At 53.7% G+C, this 22734-nt stretch overlaps 1 protein-coding gene across 1 annotated transcript in view; it reads right to left on the bottom strand.

Moving 5' to 3' along the window:
• Fhad1 (forkhead associated phosphopeptide binding domain 1) overlaps nt 1-16772 on the bottom strand; it is a 90756-nt gene extending 73984 nt beyond the window's left edge. Inside the window, 2 exon segments of the mRNA XM_048349825.1 lie at nt 6735-6941; nt 16680-16772. Coding sequence (XP_048205782.1) covers nt 6735-6941; nt 16680-16772 — 300 coding nt within the window.
• Nucleotides 16773-22734: the final 5962 nt, after the last annotated feature.

Here is a 22734-nt window from a genome sequence, read left to right as displayed (position 1 = left end):
GGCCCCAGAGATTGGCTCATGGGATCCAATCAAGAGCCAAGAAGGCCCGGAGAGAATGGGCTGGAGACCAGGAGGCCACCCTGGCCCCTTGGAGAGAACATGGCAGCCCTGCCCGAGGTTTTGAAGGGCGAGCCTCAGATCTCAGCCTCCTGAGTAGCTGGGATTACAGGCGTGAGCCCCAGCACCCAGCTTTCTGCAAACTCTTTATCTTATGAAAGCAAAACTATTGCCACGAACAACTCCCCTGTGCCCCTGGTGACTGCCATCCGGTCCACCTCTGCCTCTGTGAGGCTGACCTTGAGCTTTGTACACCAGGAACCAGCCAACGTGCCTGTCAGTGTCGGGCCGGCTCATTTGCCTTAGCACAAGGTCCTCATCTTTCTGGATTCTCTTCTTTTTTTTGTTTTATAGTTCTTAAGGCTGAATAGGGTTCCACTGTGTGGCTAGACCACGGTGTGTTTATCCACGCATCTGTGGATGGCTGCTCGCATTGTCCACACACACAGCCATGATCCACGAGCCAGCCATGAGGAGGGGCACCCCGCAGAGGTAGCGGCTCAGGGGGCCCTGGCTGGGGTCCAGTCCTGAATTTCTCCGTGTGGGGAGCTGGGCAGAGGCCGTGTCACGTGCAGGACACAAAGCCTGAGAACAGGGCTCCTGGGGTGTGTGTGTGTGGTGGGGGGGGGGCGCGTGGGGAGGGGAAACCATCAGGGGCCCGGGTGCTGCTCAGAGATGCAGCACTTGCTTAGCCCTGGGTGTGATCCCTGGAGAGCCAATACAATAACTGCCATCACTCCTGGGGAGGGAGAATGGGAAGGGAAGCGTCCCCTCGTGAAAGCTGGGTTTCTGCACTCGGCAGCTCGGCTCGGCTCTATGATACTGAGCTGTCACCGTGGGGAGCAGGGCAGATGGGAAAACAACACAGCACCGGAAGGTTAAGGGAGGTTGAGGGAGGGAGCGTCTGACTGCGCGCACCAGTGTGCACATCCACGCGGGAACAAACACATGGCCGAGCAGGAGGCCTCCCGGAGGGAGGTGTGGATGGAGTCCAGGGCCAGTCAGCCGTTAGCAACAGGCCTGGGTTTCGCAACCCAAGCTTAAAAAGTATCTGTGTGGGGGAAGTGAAAAGAGGGGCCACATTGTCCAAAAGAGAAATGGACGCTGTTACCTGAACTGTGAAATGGTGATGCTTCTGCACAACACCTTAGCGATGAGAAAATCATAAAATAAATGGAAATGTTGGCCCCGGGGCTGGTGGGGGCTCACACCTGTGATCCTAGCTGCTCAGGAGGCTGATATGGGAGGATTAAGGTTCAAAGGCAGCCTGGGAAGGAAAGTTGGTAAGACTTTTTTTTTTTTTTTGCCAGTTTTGGGGCTTGGACTCAGGGCCTGAGCACTGTCCCTGGCTTCTTTATGCTCAAGGCTAGCACTCTACCTCTTGAGCCACAGCGCCACTTCCGGTTTTTTTCTATATATGTGGTGCTGAGTAATCGAACCCAGGGCTTCATGTATACAAGGCGAGCACTTTACCACTAGGCCATATTCCCAGCTCATGGTAAGACTCTTTATATCGCCAGGTAAGCAGCAAAAAGCTGGAAGTGGAGCTGTGGTGCAGTACTACTTGCCTGGCCTGAGTTCAAACCCTAGTACTTCCAAGAAAAGAGAGGAGAGGAGGTTATCACTGAACACTGCAACGACCCAAGAGGGTCACCGGGGGTCACAAAGCCCCCCCACGCCTTTCTCCCATCTGGTGCATCTTCCTCCCAGGTGAACGCTCTGATGTCTGCCCCCTGGCGCTTGCAAACTCACCCACGTGTGAATGGCCAGGTTCTCAGCGAAAGCCAAAACACTCAGGGAGCATCTATGCTCTCTGGACCTTCAGTAATTAGCACAGGTGTTTCCCAATCATTATCAAAGAGTGCACCCCCATGCGTGGTTACCTTCTACCGTGCACACAGGCTTCGCTCTCAGAGCTGGTGGTTAGACACAGAAGACGCCAATGGGCCAGAATAGCGGCCTGACAGAACCCAATCGTGGGCCCCAGCTGAGCATCGAGAGCAGAGGCCTCGGCCCAATGCTGGGCTGGGCCGAAACCAGACCACAATCCACAATCCCAGAGCGTCCAGCAATAGCATAAAATGAGCTGGTCGCCAGTGGCGCACGCCTGTAAGCCCAGCTTCTCGGGAGGCTGAGATCTGAGGATTATGATTTGAAGCCAGCCTGGGCAGAAATGTCCGTGAGACTCTTATCTCCGATAAACTACCCAGAAAAAGCCCAAAGTAGTGTTGTGGTTCAAGTGGTGGAGCACCAGCCTCGATCACGAAGATACTCAGGGACGGCACCCAGGCCATGAGTTCAAGCTCCAGGATCAACCATTATGCTATTGGAAGCAATAGCATAAAATGAAGAACTGCTCCCCCCCCCCCCCAGAAGGCATAAAAACAAACAAGGGAGCTGTAGAAGTGTGTCAGAGAGGCGTGGACAAGCCAAGGAGAGGACGATCTGAGAGACCAGTGACTCCAGCTGGATGGTAATCCACGGTACAAATGTGCACATCCATGCGGGAACAAACACATGCCCGAGCAGGAGGCCTCCTGGAGGGAGGCGTGGTCACAGGGAGGCAGCGGGGACAGTGGGCGTGGAAGGCACCCAAGACTCTGGCTTCCTAAGACCATGAGCACGGGCTGAGCTCAGGGCCAGGAGAGCCCTGAACTTGGCCCAGCACTTGGGGGGAGGCTTATGAGGGTGCCACACAGCGCCCTCTGCTGACACAGGCAGGATACATCATGCGCAGGGTTTCAATCTGAGAAATCAGGATCCTGTATGACACCACTCAGAAGGGCCAAGTCCATGTTATTATTATTTTTTTCCCCCCAGTCCTGGGGCTTGAACTCAGGGCCTGGACGCTGTCCCTGAGCCTCTCTGTGCTCAAGGCTGGTGCTCTGCCACGTGAGCCACAGCGCCACTTCCAGCTTTTTCTGTGTATGTGGTGCTGAGGAATCGAACCCCGGGGCTTCATGCACGCTAGGGAAGCGCTCTACCGCTAAGCCACATTCCCAGCCCTCCACATTATCTTTAAGTGTGGAGCGTGAAGGGGCCGTTCCCTTTGCGTTTGTTCTGAAAAGCCCTTCCCGAGGACTTCGCTCCTTTGCTCCGGCCCATCTTGATGTCCCCAGTTGTCAATCTTCTTTGCTGAAGACTTCTCCTATCCTTTCGAGGTCTAATCTAGTGAGAAAATGCCCAGACTTGGCCTTGACAGATGGAGTGAATGAATGAATGAATGAATGAATGAAAGAATGAAAGACCGCCCAGTGGGATGAGAAAAGCAGTGACTGTTTTCTGAGCCCCTTCTCTTGTGGGAGAGAAACTGAATGAATGGGAGGCAGGCTAAGGAGTGGGCGGGGCGGGGGTGGGGCACGTCTGGAGCGAGGCAGACAGTACATTTAAATTGGTTGTGTGTGCCATCTGGTCTGGCTACTCGACTCTGTCTGCTGATCAGAAAAGCAAACGCCCACTCAAATGGGCTGCCTGTGTTCCAATAAAACTTTATTTACAAACACAAGATGTTAGGCTACAGCTTGCCTGGGGGCTGTGGTCTGCCAGCCTCAAGTTGAGAGAGAGATGGGATTTAGCATTAAACAAACTTGGAATTGGGTGCTGGTGGCTCATGCCTGTAAACCTAGCTACTCAGGAGGCTGAAATCTGAAGATCCAGGTTTAAAGCCAGGCCAGGCAAGAAAGTGTGAGGCTCTGACCTCCAATCAACTACCAGAAAACTGGCATTGGAGCTGTGGCTCAAAGTGGTGGGGTGCTAGCCTTGAGCACAAAAAGCTCAGGGACAGCATGCAAGCCCCGAGTTCAAGTCCTAGGATGGGCACACACATCCACCAACTGTGGTCCGGCTCCCTTGCCCCCGTGTGACCCTGACAAGCCCGTCTCTTCTTGCATCTCACGTGTAACATGCAGATAACGGCAGCTGCTTCTCGCTCTGCGGGAACTGGATGAGAGCACGCTAGGTGGACTTCCTGGCACGTGGTAAACGCTCATTAAATGCAGCCAGCAGACACTGGCAACCCAGAGGAGGGGAGGGGCCTGGCTTTGCCGTGCCCCGTAAGGAGCAGGTGGAGGAGGAAGCGGAAGTCAGTCAGAATTTCCTCCCCTCCTCAGGGCTTTCCCTGTGCCTCCGGGCCACGTCACCCTCTGCCCCAGGGACCCAGGCCGGCCCGGCTGGGACCACAGCAGGGACCTGGTGGCCTGGGCTCTCACGTCACCATCGCCCGGGGCTCTGGGCTCCCGGGAGCTCAGTCCTCTTAGATGGGCTCAGGAGATCTGGTTGCTGGTGACGTGGAGCCTCGGGGAAGGGCGGGGCCTTCAGGGGCCCAGCCTCCCACAAGGGTGGGCGAGCCCAAAGGCCTGGACGGCGGTTCTGAAGGGAGCCTGTGACTCACGCATGGCTGCTTGGCAGGAATCAGAAAGCTAAGCTCAAAAGATGGTGCGGGTGGACATTTGACCTTGAGCCTCTGACCTCCGGAGCCCTTTACGTGTTCCCGGGGGCCCGTGGCTTGCTCGGGAGCACGTGGGTGAGCAAGTGGCCGAGCTGGGATTTTGAGCACAGGCCGGGGATGTGAACTGCCTGGCACCCGGCCCCTGGGTGTGCCGCTGGTCACGTGAGCTGAGGCCATCATGTATGATCGGGGTGTAATGACAGCCGCTACGTGCCAGGCTCCATTTGGACCCCGCTGCATGCTTTACAGAGAGTCCCACCATTCTCTCTCTCTTTCTGGCAGCACTGGGATTTGAACTCAGGGTCCAGGCTTGCTAGGCTGGCCTGATACCACCGAGGCATGCCTCCATTGTTTGTTTTCTGTGGTTACTGTGAGGACCGGGTCTGGCTTCCTGCCGGGGGGGGGGAGGGGGTGCCCGAGCCGCCTTCTGCCCGCTGTCAGGCTTCCGTTGTGCAGACCTCACAGCCTCCCCCACTGGAGACAGGGCTGCCTGGGCACAGCCCCCCAATCTCACCCTGCACTGAGTGTGGGATGACAGGCCCCCACCTGTCAAGCGTCACTGCCCCGGCTGGCCTCCAACCACAATCCTCCTGGTCTCAGCCTCCCAAGCAGCCAGGATGACGGCTGTGAGGCCCCTGGCTGATTTTCAGCCATGCACCATGAAGAGAGCCCCAGGTGGGGCCACAGAGCTGGAGGCGGCGGAGCCCTGATCTGGAGGAGGGGCTTCGCTTGTGGGCTACCCCACGCCCACGTCCCACTCCTCCCCCCCAGAGAGGCCGCTGCTGCTGCACCCCCTGCTGATGCACCCCCTGCTGCTGCACCCCCTGCTGCTGCACCCCCTGCTGATGCACCCCCTGCTGACGCACGCAGCTCCAGGAGACACCCACAGAGGGCACTGGATCCCCTCCTCCCCACCTCCGCCTGACCAGCCTGAAGTGGGCAGGGTGATGTCAGATACAGGGTGACACTGTGGGCAGGGTGTTGTCACGTGCAGGGTGATGTTGTGGTCAGGGTGTTGTCACGTGCACGGTGATGCTGTGGTGAGGGTGTTGTCACATTCAGGGTGATGTCATGGTCAGGGTGTTGTCATGTGCAGGATGATGTTGTGGTAAGGGTGTTGTCATGTGCCGGGTGACATCATGAGCAGGGTGATGTCATGGTCAGGGTGTTGTCATGTGCAGGGTGATGTTGTGGTCAGGGTGTTGTCATGTGCAGGGTGACATCATGAGCAGGGTGATGTCATGGTCAGGGTGTTATCATGTGCAGGGTGATGTTGTGGTCAGGGTGTTGTCATGTGCCGGGTGATGTTGTGGTCAGGGTGTCGTCATGTGCAGGGTGACATCATGAGCAGGGTGATGTGGTCAGGGTGTTGTCACATGCAGGGTGATGTTGTGGTCAGGGTGTTGTCACGTGCAGGGTGACATCGTGGTCAGAGTGTTGTCATGTGCAGGGTGATGTTGTGGTCAGGGTGTTGTCACGTGCATGGTGACGCTGTGGTCAGGGTGTTGTCACATTCAGGGTGATGTTGTGGTCAGGGTGACGTCTGGTCAGGGTGATGTTGTGGTCAGGGTGTTGTCATGTGCAGGATGATGTCATGGTTAGGGTGACATCGTGGCAGGGTGACATTGTGGTCAGGGTGCTGTCACGTGCAGGTGATGTTGTGGTCAGGGTGTTGTCATGTGCAGGTGACATCATGAGCAGGGTAATGTTGTGGTCAGGGTGTTGTCACGTGCAGTGTGACATTGTGGCCAGGGTGTTGTCATGTGCAGGGTGATGTCATGGTCAGGGTGTCGTCATGTGCAGGATGACATCATGAGCAGGGTGATGTGGTCAAAGTGTTGTCACATGCAGGGTGACGTTGTGGTCAGGGTGTTGTCACGTGCAGGGTGATGTCGTGGTCAGGGTGACGTCTGGTCGGGGTGATGTTGTGGTTAGGGTGTTGTCATGTGCAGGATGATGTCATGGTTAGGGTGACATTGTGGCAGGGTGACGTTGTGGTCAGGGCCTTGTCACGTGCAGGGTGATGTTGTGGTCAGGGTATTGTCATGTGCAGGGTGTTGTCACGTGCAGGGTGACATCATGAGCAGGGTGATGTTGTGGTCAGGGTGTTGTCATGTGCAGGGTGACATCATGAGCAGGGTGATGTTGTGGTCAGGGTGTTGTCATGTCCAGGGTGTTGTCACAGACATCCCCCCCCTCCCCAGGACCCTCACTCTGAAGCTTGGCTCACCTGGGACGGGTTCTCAATGACCAGCTCGTAGGTGAGCCCGGCAGAGCCGAACCTCAGGATGTCTCCGGGGATCAGCTTCACCGCCACGTTCTGGATGTGGCACTCGTTGACAAACGTGCCATTGCGGGAGTTGAAGTCCTGCAGGACAAAGCTGCCCTCTGCTTCGTTGTACTCGATGAGCGCGTGGTGGTTGTCGATGTCCGAAGACTGAAAGAGAGGAAAGCAGAGGGCATGGCCACTGGCCTGCCCTGTGTTCATGGGGTACCCTTGCTGGGAGAGGGGGACCCTGAGGATCAGAGAGGTGGGGTCATCTCCCAAGGTCACACAGCTGCTGGGACGCGGGGACAGACACCGTGCTGCCGCGCAGTCGTAGAGAGCCCTGGCCTGGCATTGGCCGTTTCCCAGCTCTCGGACCACTCAGAGCTGCCCGGCTGGTGTGCACCGGCGGAGGCGGCAGGTCCGCAAGCCACAGCCGTCCCGACTCCGAGGAGGACAGGGCTGGGTGGCTGGGAGGAGGAACCGCTTTTGATTGAAAAAAACTCATGTGACTTTCTTACTACAGAAAATGAGAAATAGAGAAATCACAAAGAGACACTAAGTCCTCCCTAATCCCTCAGAGACAGCCATTGTGGGTGTCATCATTCACATCCTTCCAGAGTTTTCTCAGGCTGTACATGGTTTTGTTTTTGGCCAGTCTTCGGGGCCTGAGCACTGTCCCTGGCTTCCTTTTGCTTGAGGCTAGCACTCTACCACTTGAGCCACAGCACCACTTCCGGCTTTTTCTGTGTATGTGGTGCTGAGGAATCAAACCCAGGGCTTCAGGCATACGAGGCAAACACTCTACTTCTAAGCTACATTCCCAGTCCCTGAACATAGTTTTATACTTCTAAAATCTTGATATAAATGGAAGAATTTCCCATACCAGCAGCTGCCCCATGGCTTCCTTGAAGCTACTCAGAATTTGTCTAACCAAAGGTGACTTCCTTCCTTCCTTCCTTCCTTCCTTCCTTCCCTCCTTCCTTTCCCCCTTCCTTCCCTTATTCCTTCCTTCCTTCTTCCTTCTCTCCCTTTTCCCTCTATCCCTCCCTCCATTCTTTTTCCCTCCCTCCCTCCCTCCCTCCAAGCAGGGAGGGAGGAGCGACCATCACTTCTGAACCCTTGGACATAAAAAGGACCAAAGAGGAATACTACAAACAACTCACTGTCAAAAACCAAAACTAAGAAACTTAGATGAAACGGACCAATTCCTTCAAAGACACAATCCCCCAATCCACCAACACACAAGGAGAGGAAGATGGTCTGGGAGAACGAATCTGATTAGACTTGGAATCTGCTGCATGTGGTGGTGCATGCCTGCAATCCCAGCACACACCCGGTGGCTGAGGCAGGAGGATCACAACAATCACTAACCTTCCCAAGCAAAGCACCAGCCCCAGATGGCCTTGGTGAATTTTATTCAATCTCTAAGGGAGAAATGACACCAGCTCCCTACAGTCTCTTCCAGAACACTTTCCGATTCGTTCGTTTAAGGCCAACAGCACCCGAAGCCCAGCCAGATACAGCCAGATACAGTCATTGCAAGAAGAGGAAACAGCACCCGTTAGCTCTCATGGACGCAAACAGAAAACCTCTAACAAAATTCTGTCCGCTTGAATGGAGTACAGCGGCCTCCAGCAGGGAGGGTGAGTGGGAAGGACACACACAGCCCAGCCGGGACAGGGAAAACATGGATGTGTCGGTAAGCCAGCCTCTCACCCAAGTGTGTGCTTTGGCCCTCGGCACAGCCATCTTTACGCCGGGCACCGGCCTGGTCATCTCTCAATCACATGTGGGTGCTGAGCAGCCCGCGGTCATGCTGGATGGTCACAAGGGCTCAGGACAGGAGGTGGCTTGGTGGGGCTCGCTGTCCTACTGCTTGACTTTCTGTAAACCTACGATTCCTGCTCCCAGGGCCACGCGATGCACCCCACAGGCCTGTGACCTCGTTGTTCTGTGCTCTAGCAACCTTGCTCAACCACCACGAGGGACTGACGCTGGGGCTGGGCTTTTCCCGGGCCCCGGTCCTTTCTGTTCCTCAGAAGCCGCCAGGCTGTGGTTAGGAGGTTGGAACAGGAGGAAGGAGCTTGGCACGACTCCACAAGGCAGGCCCAGCTTTCGTCAGCATTGTCAGGAAAGCGAGCGCTTCAAGCCTCAGGTTCTTGGGGCACTGCATGGCTCACGGGGGCTGGAGTGGCTGCTAACATAGGGTGTGCGTGTGAGAGAGAAACGCCATCTTTTCTGCCAAAATGGGTTGCTTAAAAGTTCCCGTGAGGGGCTGGGGATATGGCCTAGTGGCAAGAGAGCTTGCCTCGTAAACATGAGGCCCTGGGTTCGATTCCCCAGCACCACATATACAGAAAACGGCCAGAAGTGGTGCTGTGGCTCAAGTGGCAGAGTGCTAGCCTTGAGCAAGAAGAAGCCAGGGACAGTGCTCAGGCCCTGAGTCCAAGGCCCAGGACTGGCCAAAAAAAAAGTTCCCGTGGCTTGACTCTTGTTGATTATTCTGCAAAGATGATACGAGCAAGTAAAGAAAGGAAAAGAGGGATGCTTTGGGAGAAGGAAGGATATTTGAAAGGGAAGATTTTTGTCTTCACTGGTTGTTTCATGATGTAATTAAGACACAGCTCAGAAGACACACCTCAGGTGACCTCTGTTAATGGTCACCGTGTGTAAAATACATCTTACCCTCCTCAAACTCGCCAATTGCCAGCAGATTGTGAACCTGAGCTCAGTCAATCCAAGCAGAGGGGCGGGGCCTGCTGCGTTAGGGATCAACAGGGAGCAGCCTGCCTGCTCTGTGTTCTTGCTCGACAGACTTCTAGCTGATGACCCACCCTTCTCCGAAGAAGAAAATATTGCCTTACTGCAGTAATTCCTTGTTTCCGTGCCGGCAATATCATTGTGATTCCACTGGTTCTTGGAGAGCATATGTGTGACACCTGCTAAAAATGTCTTGCTGTCTGCAGTTATTCTATTTTACTTATCATTAGAGCTCGCACATGTGGGTGGGGCCCTGCCCGACCACTCTGTTCTGCAGAGCTTTGGCATGGTTGCCTCACCATCCCCATCCTGTGGAGGGAGACACCGTGGGCTGAAGGGAGAGGCTGGCATTGTCTGGACACCAGAACTAGACAGCGGTATTACAAGAAGAGAAAACGGCGGACTACCCTCCCTCCCGGGTACTGATGTAAAACACATCTGGAGATGGGGGCCTCACTACATTGCTCAGGCTGGGCTCAAGCGACCCTCCTGCCTCAGCCCACCAAGTGAAGTGCCAGACACGTGAACCCCATTTTAGAATTAAACCCTGAGCCAATCAGATTGTACCTGTGTCCTAATCTTGCTTGCACATCTGATTGTTGTAACCTTGTTCTTTGCCTTTATAAGCCCTGTGTAATCACAGCTCAGGGCTTCCTCCTAACCTCCGCTGTGTCGGTGGGTAGGACAAGGCCCGAGTTGGCAGCTCGTTAAATAAAGCCTTGCCTTGCTTTTGCATTTCGGAGTGTCTGAATCTCGGTGGTCTTCTTGGGGGTGGTCTTGCGCCTTGGCACAACAAAGTAGCTGAGGCTACGGGCACACCCCACAGAGCCCAGCTCATTGATTCTACAATCTTGAATGAAATATCAGCAAATGGAGTTCAGTAGCTCATTAAAGAGATACTAAACCACAAGCCAGTGGGATTTACTCCTGGAATGCAAAGATGGTTTGATGCACCACAGTGAATGGGTGTACTGTCTCACATGACCCTAACAAGGGGGAACCCTACATGGGGGTCATCTCCATACAGAAAAGGAATTTGACAAGACTCAACATCCTCCCATGGTTAAAGCTCCCAGCATGATGCAGACTGCACATGAGAAGCCCACAGCCAACTGCAGGCTCAGGAGACGGAAGGAAAATGTTCACCCTTAGATCAGGAATGAGGCAAGGATGTCTGCTCATCACTTCTGTTCGGCATGTGACTGGAAGTACCAGCCAGAGCAGAGAAGGAAAGCAAATAAAGCACATTCAAACCTGAAGAGAAGAAATAAAATGACCCATACTTTCAGACAGCGTGATCGCGTGTTGGAAAGCCTAAGGATTTCACGTACACACAACATAGAGCTGATAAATGAATTCAGCAAAGTTTCAGGGTATATGATCAACAGCGACTGAGACACAATGAACAACTCTCAAAACAATGACAAAACAATTCTACATACAGTAGCATAACAACATCTGGTACTGGGAATAAACAAAATGGGCAAAAGACTTGTAAACCGAAAACACAACATGTTGCAAAGAGGAAACGTTCGTTAAAGCATCAGCCCAGTGTCAGTGGCTCACGTCTGTAATCCTAGCTAATCAGGAGGCTGAGATCCAAAGATTCTATGTTCAAAGCCGGCCTGGGCAGAGAATTCCTTGATTCTCTATCTCTAATTAACCAGCAAAATCTGTCTAAAGGAATAGCTCCCAGTTCTTATAAATCCCCAGTAGCTAAAAAAAGAAAGAAAGAAAGAAAAGGAAAGTGGTCTGTGTGCTGAGAGAGCTGGGTAGGGAGGAGAGAGGGAGCTTCCCTTTTGGAAGTCCCCCAGGGGAAGTTTCTGTGAGGAGAATGGACCACGGAGTCAAGTCAAGTGAGAGGAAGTCCCAGGGTGGGCCAGCGGACCAGCAGCGCGTACCCTAGAACCAGAGGCACTGGGTGAGGCAGGGCCCAGCGAGCTGTGATAGCAGAGCTGATGGAAGAGTGGGTGCCTGGATTTCACCCCAGGACGGAGGAGGGGGCATCTCCACTCAGCTCCCGCCCCCCATCACACACTGCCTCTCACGGGGAAGGACATGGCAAAGGAAAGCGGGACTGGGAGGATGCTAGCCGGAGGCACTCAGCAGGAGCGCGATTGGAAGCCGGCCTGGGCTTTATCTCCAGTGAACTGCCAACAAGATGGAAGTGGCGCTGTGGCAGAGCACTAGCCTTGAGTGAAAAAGCTCAGGGACAGCGCTCAAGCCCAGTGTTCACGCCCTAAAGAATGGCACACGGACAGAAGACAGACAGACAGACAGACAGACAGACAGACAGACACACACACACACACACACACACACACACACACACACAGAGCAATCTAAATGACGCAGATACTACTTTTCAAAGCTGCGCCGGGGGTGGAGGGTTTGGAGCTTTGGGCTGATGAGGGGCGGCACTGCCACCTGCTGGTGGGAGATAAATCTGCACGCCTTCACCGGTTCTTAGATGTTTTATTTCGTTTTCCCAAAGCCGAAGCTGGGGGCAGGAGGCTGACCCTGCACTCCCTCCTCCCGGCCTCTCTCCCCCTTGCTTTCCCATCTCCACCCTCCCGGCCCACGGCTGGGCAGACTCAGCGGCCCCTTGCTGGAAACCCTTCAGAGCCCTCCTCCTGCTTGCCTCTCACCACCCCTTCCCATTTGTAGCCGGTCCTCTGGGCTCGCCCCCTATGGCCTTCCGTCCCAGGGCCTTTGCCTCCCTCTGGGCTCACCCCCTATGGCCTTCCGTCCCAGGGCCTTTGCCTCCCTCTCCCCGTAGCTTCCTGACTGCAGGGACTCTGTTTCTGCTCACAGCTCGCCCGCATGCTGACATGGCCCCGTAAAGACTTGAGGAGGGAGGGAGAGGAGGAGGGATAAAATGGTGCGTCAGGCTGCTGCCTCTGCCATCCGGAGCCACGGTCCTTACAGGGCACTGAAGGCCTGGAGGCCGATCCTGACTGGATCCCACTTCCATTTCCTTCTTTCACCTGAGTTTGGACTCAGGACTTTACACTTGCTAGGCAGGTGCTCTACCGCTTGAGCCATGCCCCCAATCCTGTTTTTGGCTGCAGTTATTTTTCAGGTAGGGTCTTGTAGTTTTCTCAGTGCTGGTGTTGGCCTGTGATCCTCCTTCCAACAGCCTTCTGTGTAGCTGGGATTAGAGACTGAACCACCGAGTGCGGCTTGTTTGTTGAGATGGGATTTGTTAATCAGGCTTCGTGATTCTCCTGCTATCTTCTACCTCTAAGAGCTGGGATTACAGGCACGGCACACTGTACCTGCCATTGTTTCCTCCAAGTTTTTTTTAAAAAAAACTATCTTCCATTGTCAATCTAAGTGATGTCAAAATGTAGTGATATCCACTATGAGCATAATTTGTCAACCTTATCAATGAGAACAAACCTACAGAAGCAGAGTCCTCACCGACTGGGAAGACCCAGGCCAACAAAAATAGCGATCTTTTTTAAAACAAACACACAGAAAAACCAAAAACGTAACTATGGCAGTGCCAGTGGCTCACGCCTATAATCCTCACTACTCAAGAGGCTGGGATTTGAGGATGGAAGTTTGAAGCCAGACAAGGCAGGAATGTCCACGAGACAATTAACCACCAAAAAGCTGGAAGTGGAGCCATGGCTCAAGTGGTAGAGTACCGGCCTTGAGGGAAAAAGCCAAACAAGAGCACAAGGCTCTGAGTTCAAGCCTCAGAACCAGAGAAGAAAGAAGAAAGAAGGAGACGAAGGAGAAGAAGGAGGAGGAGAAGAAGAAGAAACGGAAGGAAGGGGAAGAGGAAGAAGAACAGAAGTATTATTGTTGAATAATTTCATGGCTGGTGTTATTTAAGTTTATTAAGGTTTCAGAACTTGATTTAGTAGAATGACTAGCATGAATAGCACAAATAATCAGTAATTAGTTGCTGAATTATTTCCCAAGGTGGCCCAGAATTGATCAAGCATGATCTTGGATCAATCAGAAAGCCAGTGGCTTTCTGACAGGGGGCAGGTCTCATCTGGCCTTGTCCTACCAAACTGAAACACTGGACCTTTAGATCTCAGCCTCCTGAGTGGCTGGGATGACAGGCATGACCTGCTACACCCGACCACTTCTCAGAGAAAACCTCCTCTCCCCAATCCTCTTTGGGACGAAGCTGTGTTGAAAAGGAGGTGCAGGGACCCATCCATCAGCCTTCCCATGTCCTCAGTGGGCATGCGAGCTGAGGGAAAGTGGTTCGGCATCGGGAAACATGAACTGTAGCCCCTCTGTACTTCACTTTGACAATAAAGGGAAAAAAACGAATTAATAACTAATGAATCTTTTGTACTGGTATTACAGCTTGCACACAGGCCCTGGATGCTGTCTCTGAACTTTTTATGCTCAAGGCTGGCACTTTACCACTTGAGCCACAGCTCCATTTCTGGCTTTTTTGGTGGTTAATTGGAGAGAAAGCATCTCGGGGACTTTCCTGCCTGGGCTGGCTTTGAACCACAGTCCTCAGATCTCTCTCAGTCCTCACAACAGCCCTGAGAGGTCAGCCCTGTGCAGATGGAGAAGATGGCCGTGTGAAGTCACAGGGCGCAGGCCCGTGTGACAGTGAGATCCCGGCTGGCGACATCACTTCTCTTCTTACGGCTGGGGGCCGTCGTGATGATCGCTGTGTGTTGGGATGAGGCCCTCTGTGTCCTTGTAGGGAGATGACGTGCGGGTGGGGGGGGGGTGAATCAAAAGGGAGGTTTGCTGTTCTCTCTCAGGAAACACAGGCTGATCAAGAACATCTCCCCAAACCCTACGGCTGGTGTCGTACGTCATGGCAGAACACAGAACGCTTGCCTCGAAAAGCCAAGGCAAGTAACACGCACCCCCCAACGCTCCCATCACTCCGGCTCAGCGGAGTTTAAGAACTCAGAGCCCACGCAATATAGCAAGAAAAGGACACGAAAGCCTCAGAGGTCAGGAAGGGAAGCATGAGGCTGGCTCTCTGTCTCTGTCACCTGGCTATTTATTGGTACAACCCCATGGGTTCGGTAAAAACATAAAAACTTAAAAAGCACCCCCAGGAAGTTCCGTTCAGGTTAGAGGTTGTCATGTAAGCAAACGAAACACAGCGGTATGTCTTTGTGCAGGCACTGGACAGGTGGGAAGCAGCACTAAAGCAACGAGGGCCAGGTGCTGTGATGCACCCCTGTAGTTCCAGCTACCCAGGAGGTGGAGATGGGAGAGAACGGTGGTGAGGGGCAGCCCTGGGGAAAAGCACACAATCTGATCTGGAAAACACACTAAAAGCACAGGGACTGGGGTGTGGCTCAAGCACCGCCCGGCCCCGAGTTCAGTCTCTAATATTTCCCTACTCCCCAAAGTATAAACTATGGCATACTGCTTCCCATCACCAACGAAAGAAGAAAATGAAGCCAGGCACCGGTGGCTCACGCCTGAAACCCTAGCTACTCAGGAGGCTGAGATCTGCGGATCATGGTTCAAAGCCATCCTGGGCAGAAAAGACTACGAGACTCTTATTTCCAATCTATCACCAGAAAGCTAGAAATGGAGGCGTGGCTCAAGTGGTAGAGTGCCAGTCATAAGCAAAAAAGCTCAGCAAAACCCTGAGTTTACACACACGCACACACACACACACACAGATGATTTAGTGTAAATCTAATAAAAACATGTTCGGGACTTGTATGCTGAATGTTTCAAAACACTTGAAAATAAAACCAAGACGACTTCAATAAACGGAGAAACACGCCCGGGAAAGAGATCGATCCTTCCCACACGTGCCCATAGGCGTGAACACAACACACAATTCCTAAGCGAAATCCTAGCAAGGCATTTTGTAGGTGCAGTCAGGGTTATTCTGAAATTTGTATGGGAAGGAAAGGGAATGGAAATGGGTAAATAAAAATAGAAAACTTAAAGGGGAGGAACCGCTCTCTATCTGACTAAAGGCAAATAATATCATAGGCAGCGCCAACGTCCCTCTGTCTGAGGTGTGCATAAAAGACAGAATCACACACACATACACACGCCATCCCCAGCTCAACATTGTGTGTGTGTGTGTGTGTGTGTGTGTGTGTGTGTGCGTGTGTCCCCCAATCCTGGGGCTTGAACTCTGGGCCTGGGTGCTATTCCTGAGCTGCTTTCGGTCAACGTGAGTGCTCTACCACTTCAGCCACAGTGCCACTTCCAGCTTTGTTTTGGAGTAGTTTATTGGAGATAAGAGTCTCATGGAGTTTCCTGCCCCGGCTGGTTTTGAACCACAATCCTCAGGTCTCAGCCTCCTGAGTAGCTAGGATGACAGCCATGAGCCACTGGTGGTACCCAGCTTCAACATTCTGTGTGTGATGGTGTCATTGTCACCCAAAGAGTAATCCCTGGGGGGGATGGGAGAGACCCAAACTCATCTCTCCCTGCTGTTTTTAGGGCTTCTTGCGAATGCCATTATGTTAAATGCCGGTGGCTCCTCAGGAGGCTGAGGTCTGAGGATCGAGGCTCCAAGCCAACCTGGACGGAAAAGTCCATGACACCTTTCACTCCACGGAGCCACCAAAGAGCCCCAAGTGGAGCTGCGGCTCAAGGAGCAGAGCGCCAGCTTTGAGCAAAAAAAGCCAAGCAAGCACATGCAGTCCTGAGTTCAAGGCCCAGTACCGGCATACGCACACATACATATGTACACACACACATTAGTTGAGTGAGATTCAAGACAGACACCCGCGTTCCCCAGTTTTTTGTTGTTTTTTTTTTTTTGGCCAGTCCTGGGCCTTGAACTCAGGGCCTGAGCACTGTCCCTGGCTTCATTTTTGCTCAAGGCTAGCACTCTGCCACTTGAGCCACAGCGCCGCTTCTGGCCGTTTTCTGTATATGTGGTGCTGGGGAATCGAACCTAGGGCCTCGTGTATCCGAGGCAGGCACTCTTGCCACTAGGCTATATCCCCAGCCCCTCGCGTTCCCCAGTTTTAAAGCAACTCTTGCATTCCTCTTTCCCCGTGAACGCATCCCCGCGCCCACCCAGGGGAGTCCGGCACCTTCCACAGACGACTCTCCACAGCCGAGAGGGAAGACATGGCCGCCTGCCACTCGTGGCTGTGGAACCTTGAGCTACGGGAACCATGCCACAGTCCCAGACTCCTCGAGGGCTCTGGGGTGAAAGCTCACCTGGAGGACGAGGTCAGAGTCCGCATGCTTTCCAATCGTGGTGCTTTTATTGAGGACGAAAAAGCCCTCTGCGCTCTTGAGGTAGGCCCTCATCGTCTGCTTCTCCTAGGAGAGGGTTTCAGAAAGGTTTTTTTGTTAGCAAAGATGCCGTCCGTGACCGTCAGATATAAGCCCAGCAAGTTGAGAACAAATGAAATTAGCCACAGAGTCATGAGCAAAGGGAGAGGCTGGCAGACACGGGTTGTGGGCTTAGTCATCAGCACTAGGAATTTTTTAAAGTGTGTGTGTGTGTGTGTGTGTGTGTGTGTGTGTGTGTGTGTGTGTAGCAGCCCTGAGCTTTGAATTCAGGGCCTGGGCTCTGTCCCTGAGATTTTTTTTCCCCTCAAGGCTAGTGCTCTACCACTTGAGCCACAGCTCCACATCTGGCTTTTGGTGGTTTATTGATGAGAGTCTCACGGACTGGCTTCGAACTGTGGTCCTCAGATCTCAGCCTCCCAAGTAACTAAATTACAGGTGTGAGCCACCAGTGCCTGGCTTGGGCATCTTTTTTTTTTTTTTTTTTTTTTACCAGTTGTGGGGCTTGAACTCAGGACCTGGGGGCTTTCCCTGAGCTTTTTTGCTCAAGGCTAGTGTTCTACCACTTGAGCCAAAGCACCACTTCCAGGTTTCTGGTGGTTAATTGGAGATAAGAGTCTCATGGACTTTCTTATTTATTTATTTATTTATTTATTTATTTATTTATTGCCAGTCCTGGACCTTGGACTCAGAGCCTGAGCACTGTCCCTGGCTTCTTTTTGCTCAAGGCTAGCACTCTGCTACTTGAGCCACAGCACCACTTGTAGCCATTTTCTATATATGTGGTGCTGGGGAATCGAACCCAGGGCTTCATGTATAGGAGGCGAGCACTCTTGCCACTAGGCCATATTCCCAGTCCTCATGGACTTTCTTACCAGGGCTGGCTTGAACTGTGATCCTCAGGTCTCAGCTTCCTGGGTAGCTAGGATGACAGGCGCGAGCCATTGGTGCCTGGCTGGGCATCATTTTTCAAATCAGACACTGCAGTGTCTTCAAAAGCTCCTGACACACTGACAACATTCATCTCATTTTGAATTCTACCTGAGCTATGCGTGACCTCCTCCCGTACCCCGCCAGGTCAAAAACCAATTGTCCCTGTTTCCTTCTTAAGGGAAAAGCCACTGAATGGCACTATCTGCCTGAAACACACAGAAAATGAAGTTCACCAACCAAGTTTACATAGGTGAGCCACCAACTTTCATCTGTTTATTCAGGGTTGTTTTTTTTTAAAATCTCTCTAGACTTACAAAAACTCTTAAGTAACAATCTGTCACCACGCCTACAAGAATCCTTAACTGGCCAATGCTCCACTAGCGGATGACTGATGTATAGACATTAGCTGCAACTGCTGTCATTATTCAGTGAGAACCAAAAGGAGGGAGAGAACTCCAAGCCTTGGCAGGAGACTGGGCTAGAGATGGGGTCTCCTGCTAGCACGAACTTGTCTATCATAAAGGGAACAATGTCCCAGGCGCTGGTGCCTGCGATTCTAACTACTCAGGAGGCTGAGATTTGAGGATTATGGTTTGAAGTCTTAACAGAAGAGTCCACAAGACTGATCTCCAGGGGCTGGGGATATGGCCTAGTGGCAAGAGTGCTTGCCGCGTATACATGAGGCTCTGGGTTCGATTCCCCAGCACCACATATACAGAAAATGGCCAGAAGTGGCGCTGTGGCTCAAGTGGCAGAGTGCTAGCCTTGAGCAAAAAGAAACCAGGGACAGTGCTCAGGCCCTGAGTCCAAGCCTCAGGACTGGCCAAAAAAAAAAAAAAAAAGACTGATCTCCAAGGAACCTGCAAAATTCCAGAAGTGAGGCTGTGGCTCAAGTGGTAGAGCACCAGCCTTGAGTACAAAAACTCAGGGGCAGTGGCCAGGCCCTGAGTTCAAGCCCTGGGACCTGCATACACACAGGCAGATTGGGGTTCTGTGAGCTGGGGGAGCTCCTTCGGTGGGAGTCATCTGGTTGTTCTGCATCACCCCCACAGAGGACGGAAGGGTACCTGAAGAACCAGCTCACACTGAGGGCTCGGAGCCGAATCCGGGCAGGGCGGCCCCAGGGCGGGGGTCCCTGCTGAGGCCACGGCCCTGGGGCTGCCCGGCCGTCCAGGCTGTGCTTGGGAAGGCGAGGTTAAAGTAAGGGCCTGCCCTGGTGAATGGGGGGGAGGCGCCCGCCGGGGCTCCGCCCCTCACCCCAGCCGCACCCCCTCCCCAGGGGAGGCGACCAGCGGCTCTGGGCATTGCTGGGGTCAGAGGATGGGGAGCCGCCCCCTCCTCCTCCCTCAGCCCGGGTCCTCTCCGCCCTCTGCCGCTGCCCTTCCGGGAGCCGGACTCACCTGGCGGGAGGAGGAAGCCCACGCCCCTCCCTCGCCCCACGGCCCCGCGGGCTCGGGCTGCACCTGGGCGAGGCCTCCAGGCCGCGCAGCGCGGGAGTCTCCAGCCGGAGGCCGGCACCCTGTGAGCCGGCCTGGCCTGTGTACGCGCGTCGTCATGGCAACGCCAGGGCCTGGGCGTGGCCTGCGGGGGACGTGGGCGTGGCCTTCCCTCTGAATGGGCGTGGTCGCGAGGGGGCGTGGCCGGAGTGGGGCCACCACGTGGCTCCTGGGGATGGTTCTGTTACCCTGCACTTTCCCATTTCACAGACCGAGATGGGGAGGGGGGCCGGGGAACTGCGCCTCCAAAGCCGCCAGGAAGCAGAACAGAGGGTCGATGGGTGTCCGCAGCAGTGGACCGAGCCCTCCCGCCCCTGCCTGCCCTGCAAGCATCAGACCGGGGCCCCAGATTTGGCCTCTATCCATGGCTGCTCTTAAGGCCCATGCTTGCGTGTGCGTGTCACAGGGCTGGGGAGCAGGTGTGCCAGGAGCATGCGCAGATGCAGCTCCCTTACCCCCGGCCACCTTTACACCCCAGCCTCCTCCACACTGTGCCTGGAAGGCCGCTCTGCTTTCACTGCTTTTCACTGGAGGAGGCCCGCGAGGTGCCTCCAGAAAGCTCGATTTGAGCTGGGTGCTGATGGCTCACACCTGTAAACCTAGCCACTCAGGAGGCTGAGATGTGTAGGATTGAGGTCCACACAGTCAGTCAGGGCAGAAATGGCCGCAAGATTCCATTTCTAATTAGCCAACACAAAGCTGGGGTGGACCAGCAAAAAGCTGGTCAAGTGGTAGAGTGCCAACCTTGAGCTAATGAACTAAGCGACGGTGCCCAGGCTGTGAGTTTAAGTCCCACTACTGGTATACACACACACACACACACACACACACACGCTTCTCTTCTGAGAAGCATGAACTATGGCAGACTTTACTGTGTCAATAGAGAGTCTAGAAAGCAGAGAGGAATCATGGAAATAGGTTCGTGGTGCCCCAGGACATCAACTTCCCTAGCCAGTTGAGCCAGCCTCAATCTTTCTTCTCACCACCTTTCTCCACTCCCGCACCATGTATGTCTTTAGATAAATAAACTCTTGTCCCCAACATGGACCAGGACAAAGACCAGACAGACAGTGAAACCCAATCTAGCCAGGAGCTGGCACGGCCTTGGTCAAGGCATCTGGGTGCTTCTAATCAGACTAGACCAGCTCTTTCCCACAAACTCAGCATCTCAGAACAGCACTTCCCAGTTCCTGGCATCATTTCCCAGGAATCCGGTTTGTCTGGGCGGGCCCGCTCCTGCAAGGGTCCTCCCCAGCTGCAGTCCTGGTGGACCAGGGCTGGGGACTCAGCTGAGGATGGGCTGGGGAAGGAGCAAGTCCCCTTCCTAGCTCACATGATACTGGTGCAACTCAGTTTCTCCAGGCCTGCTCAAAGGAGTTCAGCTCCTTTGGGGCTGGGCCCTCTGCTTGGGGCTACAATGGTGCTGGCTTCATCAAGGCCAATGAGAGTCCACCCAGGAAGTCAAGCCAGCAACCCAGGGACCATTGGGATTGGAGATTGGCCGGGATTGGTTGTATTATCATTTAAATACAAGAGCAGGCCCCAGGGCTCTGCCTTGTCAGCCAGGGTTTAGGAAGTGAAGGGAGAGAATGCTGCCTAGCTTGCTCATAAACCAACCTGGCTCCACTGCTCCTTGACCCTCAGTGGCTCTTGGGACAGCTCCAACAGTGGCCTGGTCTCTTTGCAGCCTCTGTGTCTCTTGCTGAATAGAAAATTCTAGAAGGCCTTGGTAGGCCTGAATCTCTGCCAGTAGCAAGCTGATGGGGCCCAGCCGCTGGGCAGGTTGGGATGACCTCACTCTGGTCACCTCCCTCACTTCCGGAGGGTTCCAGGTCTCCCTGCGTGTTTTGCTCCTCTCCTTGGCTCCGGTGTCCAGCGGTTTTAGTGTTGCGTCAGGGCCTTTCCCGCACACACTTCTATCTCAGGCAGCTCGCCCTGTGTCTGGCCAATGTCCCCACTCAGGTGTCCCCGGAATCTCCTGTCACTTGGTCTAAATATGGTCAGCCTTCCTCTGTCCATGCTCCTTCTCTCTCTCCCACCCCCCTACCTGGGAACAACTGTCCCTTTCTTTCCAGTCTCTCTAACAATCCTCCCTTTCACCATGAGCGCTGCCCTCTCCTGAGAATTCATTGTTCTCTGACACCTAAGCCTGGAGAGCCAGAGCCCTTGGAAGCTGGGTCTGCTTTGGATCACTGTCAAAAAGGAATGAATGACTCCTTCCTGAGTCACCAAGGGCCCCAGAGCTCCCCAGAGGCCCAGGTGGGGCTGGGGACAGGGAGGGAGCAGAACCGCTTGAGTAGGAAACATCCCCACGGTGTGTGAGAGCTTGGGTGCCCAGTTCTCCCACAGTGTGTTAAGAGCGTGGGTGCCCAGCTGGTGGCACTCCTGGGAACGGATGGGAGAAAGATGGAGAAAGTCTGCGATTAGGGTCACGTCCTTGAAAGGTGCACGGGGACTCTGGCCTTTTGTCTGTCTGTCTGTCTGTCTGTCTCCCAAGTGGCCATGTGGGATGTACAGCTTTGCTCTAGCACACATTTCACATATCCCACTTCACCACCGGTTCAAACCCCATAAACCACGGGGCTCAGCAAATCGGAAACCTCAGAAGTCATTCACGAGCCAAAGCCAACCGGTTTCCTCCTGGGACGGTGGATAATGTCAGGTGTATTGTCATGATGAGGCTCTCTCAGGAAGGGACTGGGGCCTGCGGGTCAGCAAAGGCTCTATGTCTGAATCCTGAGTCCTGAATCAGGGACAGGCAGGCCCTTGGGACCGGGAGGGAGAAGGACGAGGTAGGAAGAAAGAGCTAACTAAGCATAGTGCGAGGGGTAGGGCTGGCACTGATACTTCACCGATACTTCGATACTTCTTCAGAGAAGGACCACATGTGTGTTTGGCTTTCACAGTACAGACTTTAATTAATTACTGGAGAGATTACTGGCTTAATTAATTTCTGGAGGGATGGGACAGAGTGACAGCCCAACCTGAACTGGCCTCTTGGAAGCAAAGTCTCTGGCTACCCAGAAGGCCCAAGTGATGTTGATTTTAACATCTGCATGATAAGCAATGCTTTAGATATGTATCTAACATCAGCGCTCATTGTACTGTCACTAAGAGGCTGCTATAGCTCCTGCCCTTACATCCGTTCAGCTTTGCATCCTTAAGGGAATAGCGAGTGCTTCTGACTTCTGTTTTCCTAGCATACACAGAGAGGGATCTCCCAGTTTCTCATTTTTCTCTGGATTGGATTACAGGCCCATTCCTGAATCAGTTACGATGATGACTCAGGGGGTTGGTTTTGCACTGATTAGCCAGGCTTTGGGGTCACCTTTCCGTCCCTGTAGCTACAGATGGACTCATCGCTCGCAGGGACAGCCTGGGAGACTGGGCTGAGTCTGGCAGGCAGAATTCCCATTCTTCTTTCTGTGTCTGCGGAGCTGAGTAGGCTTCATGCCTCACCAGGGTGGAGTCCTACCCTGCCTGGCTTGTTTCACTCAGCACCGCATCCTCAAGGCACATGGTCATATCATAGATTAGAACCTGCCCTGTTT

Source organism: Perognathus longimembris, chromosome 7 (assembly GCF_023159225.1).
Source record: "Perognathus longimembris pacificus isolate PPM17 chromosome 7, ASM2315922v1, whole genome shotgun sequence".
In the NCBI taxonomy this organism is placed as follows: domain Eukaryota; kingdom Metazoa; phylum Chordata; class Mammalia; order Rodentia; family Heteromyidae; genus Perognathus; species Perognathus longimembris.
The sequence above is the reverse complement of the archived record's forward strand: the minus strand, read 5'-3'. Positions and strand labels throughout refer to the sequence as shown.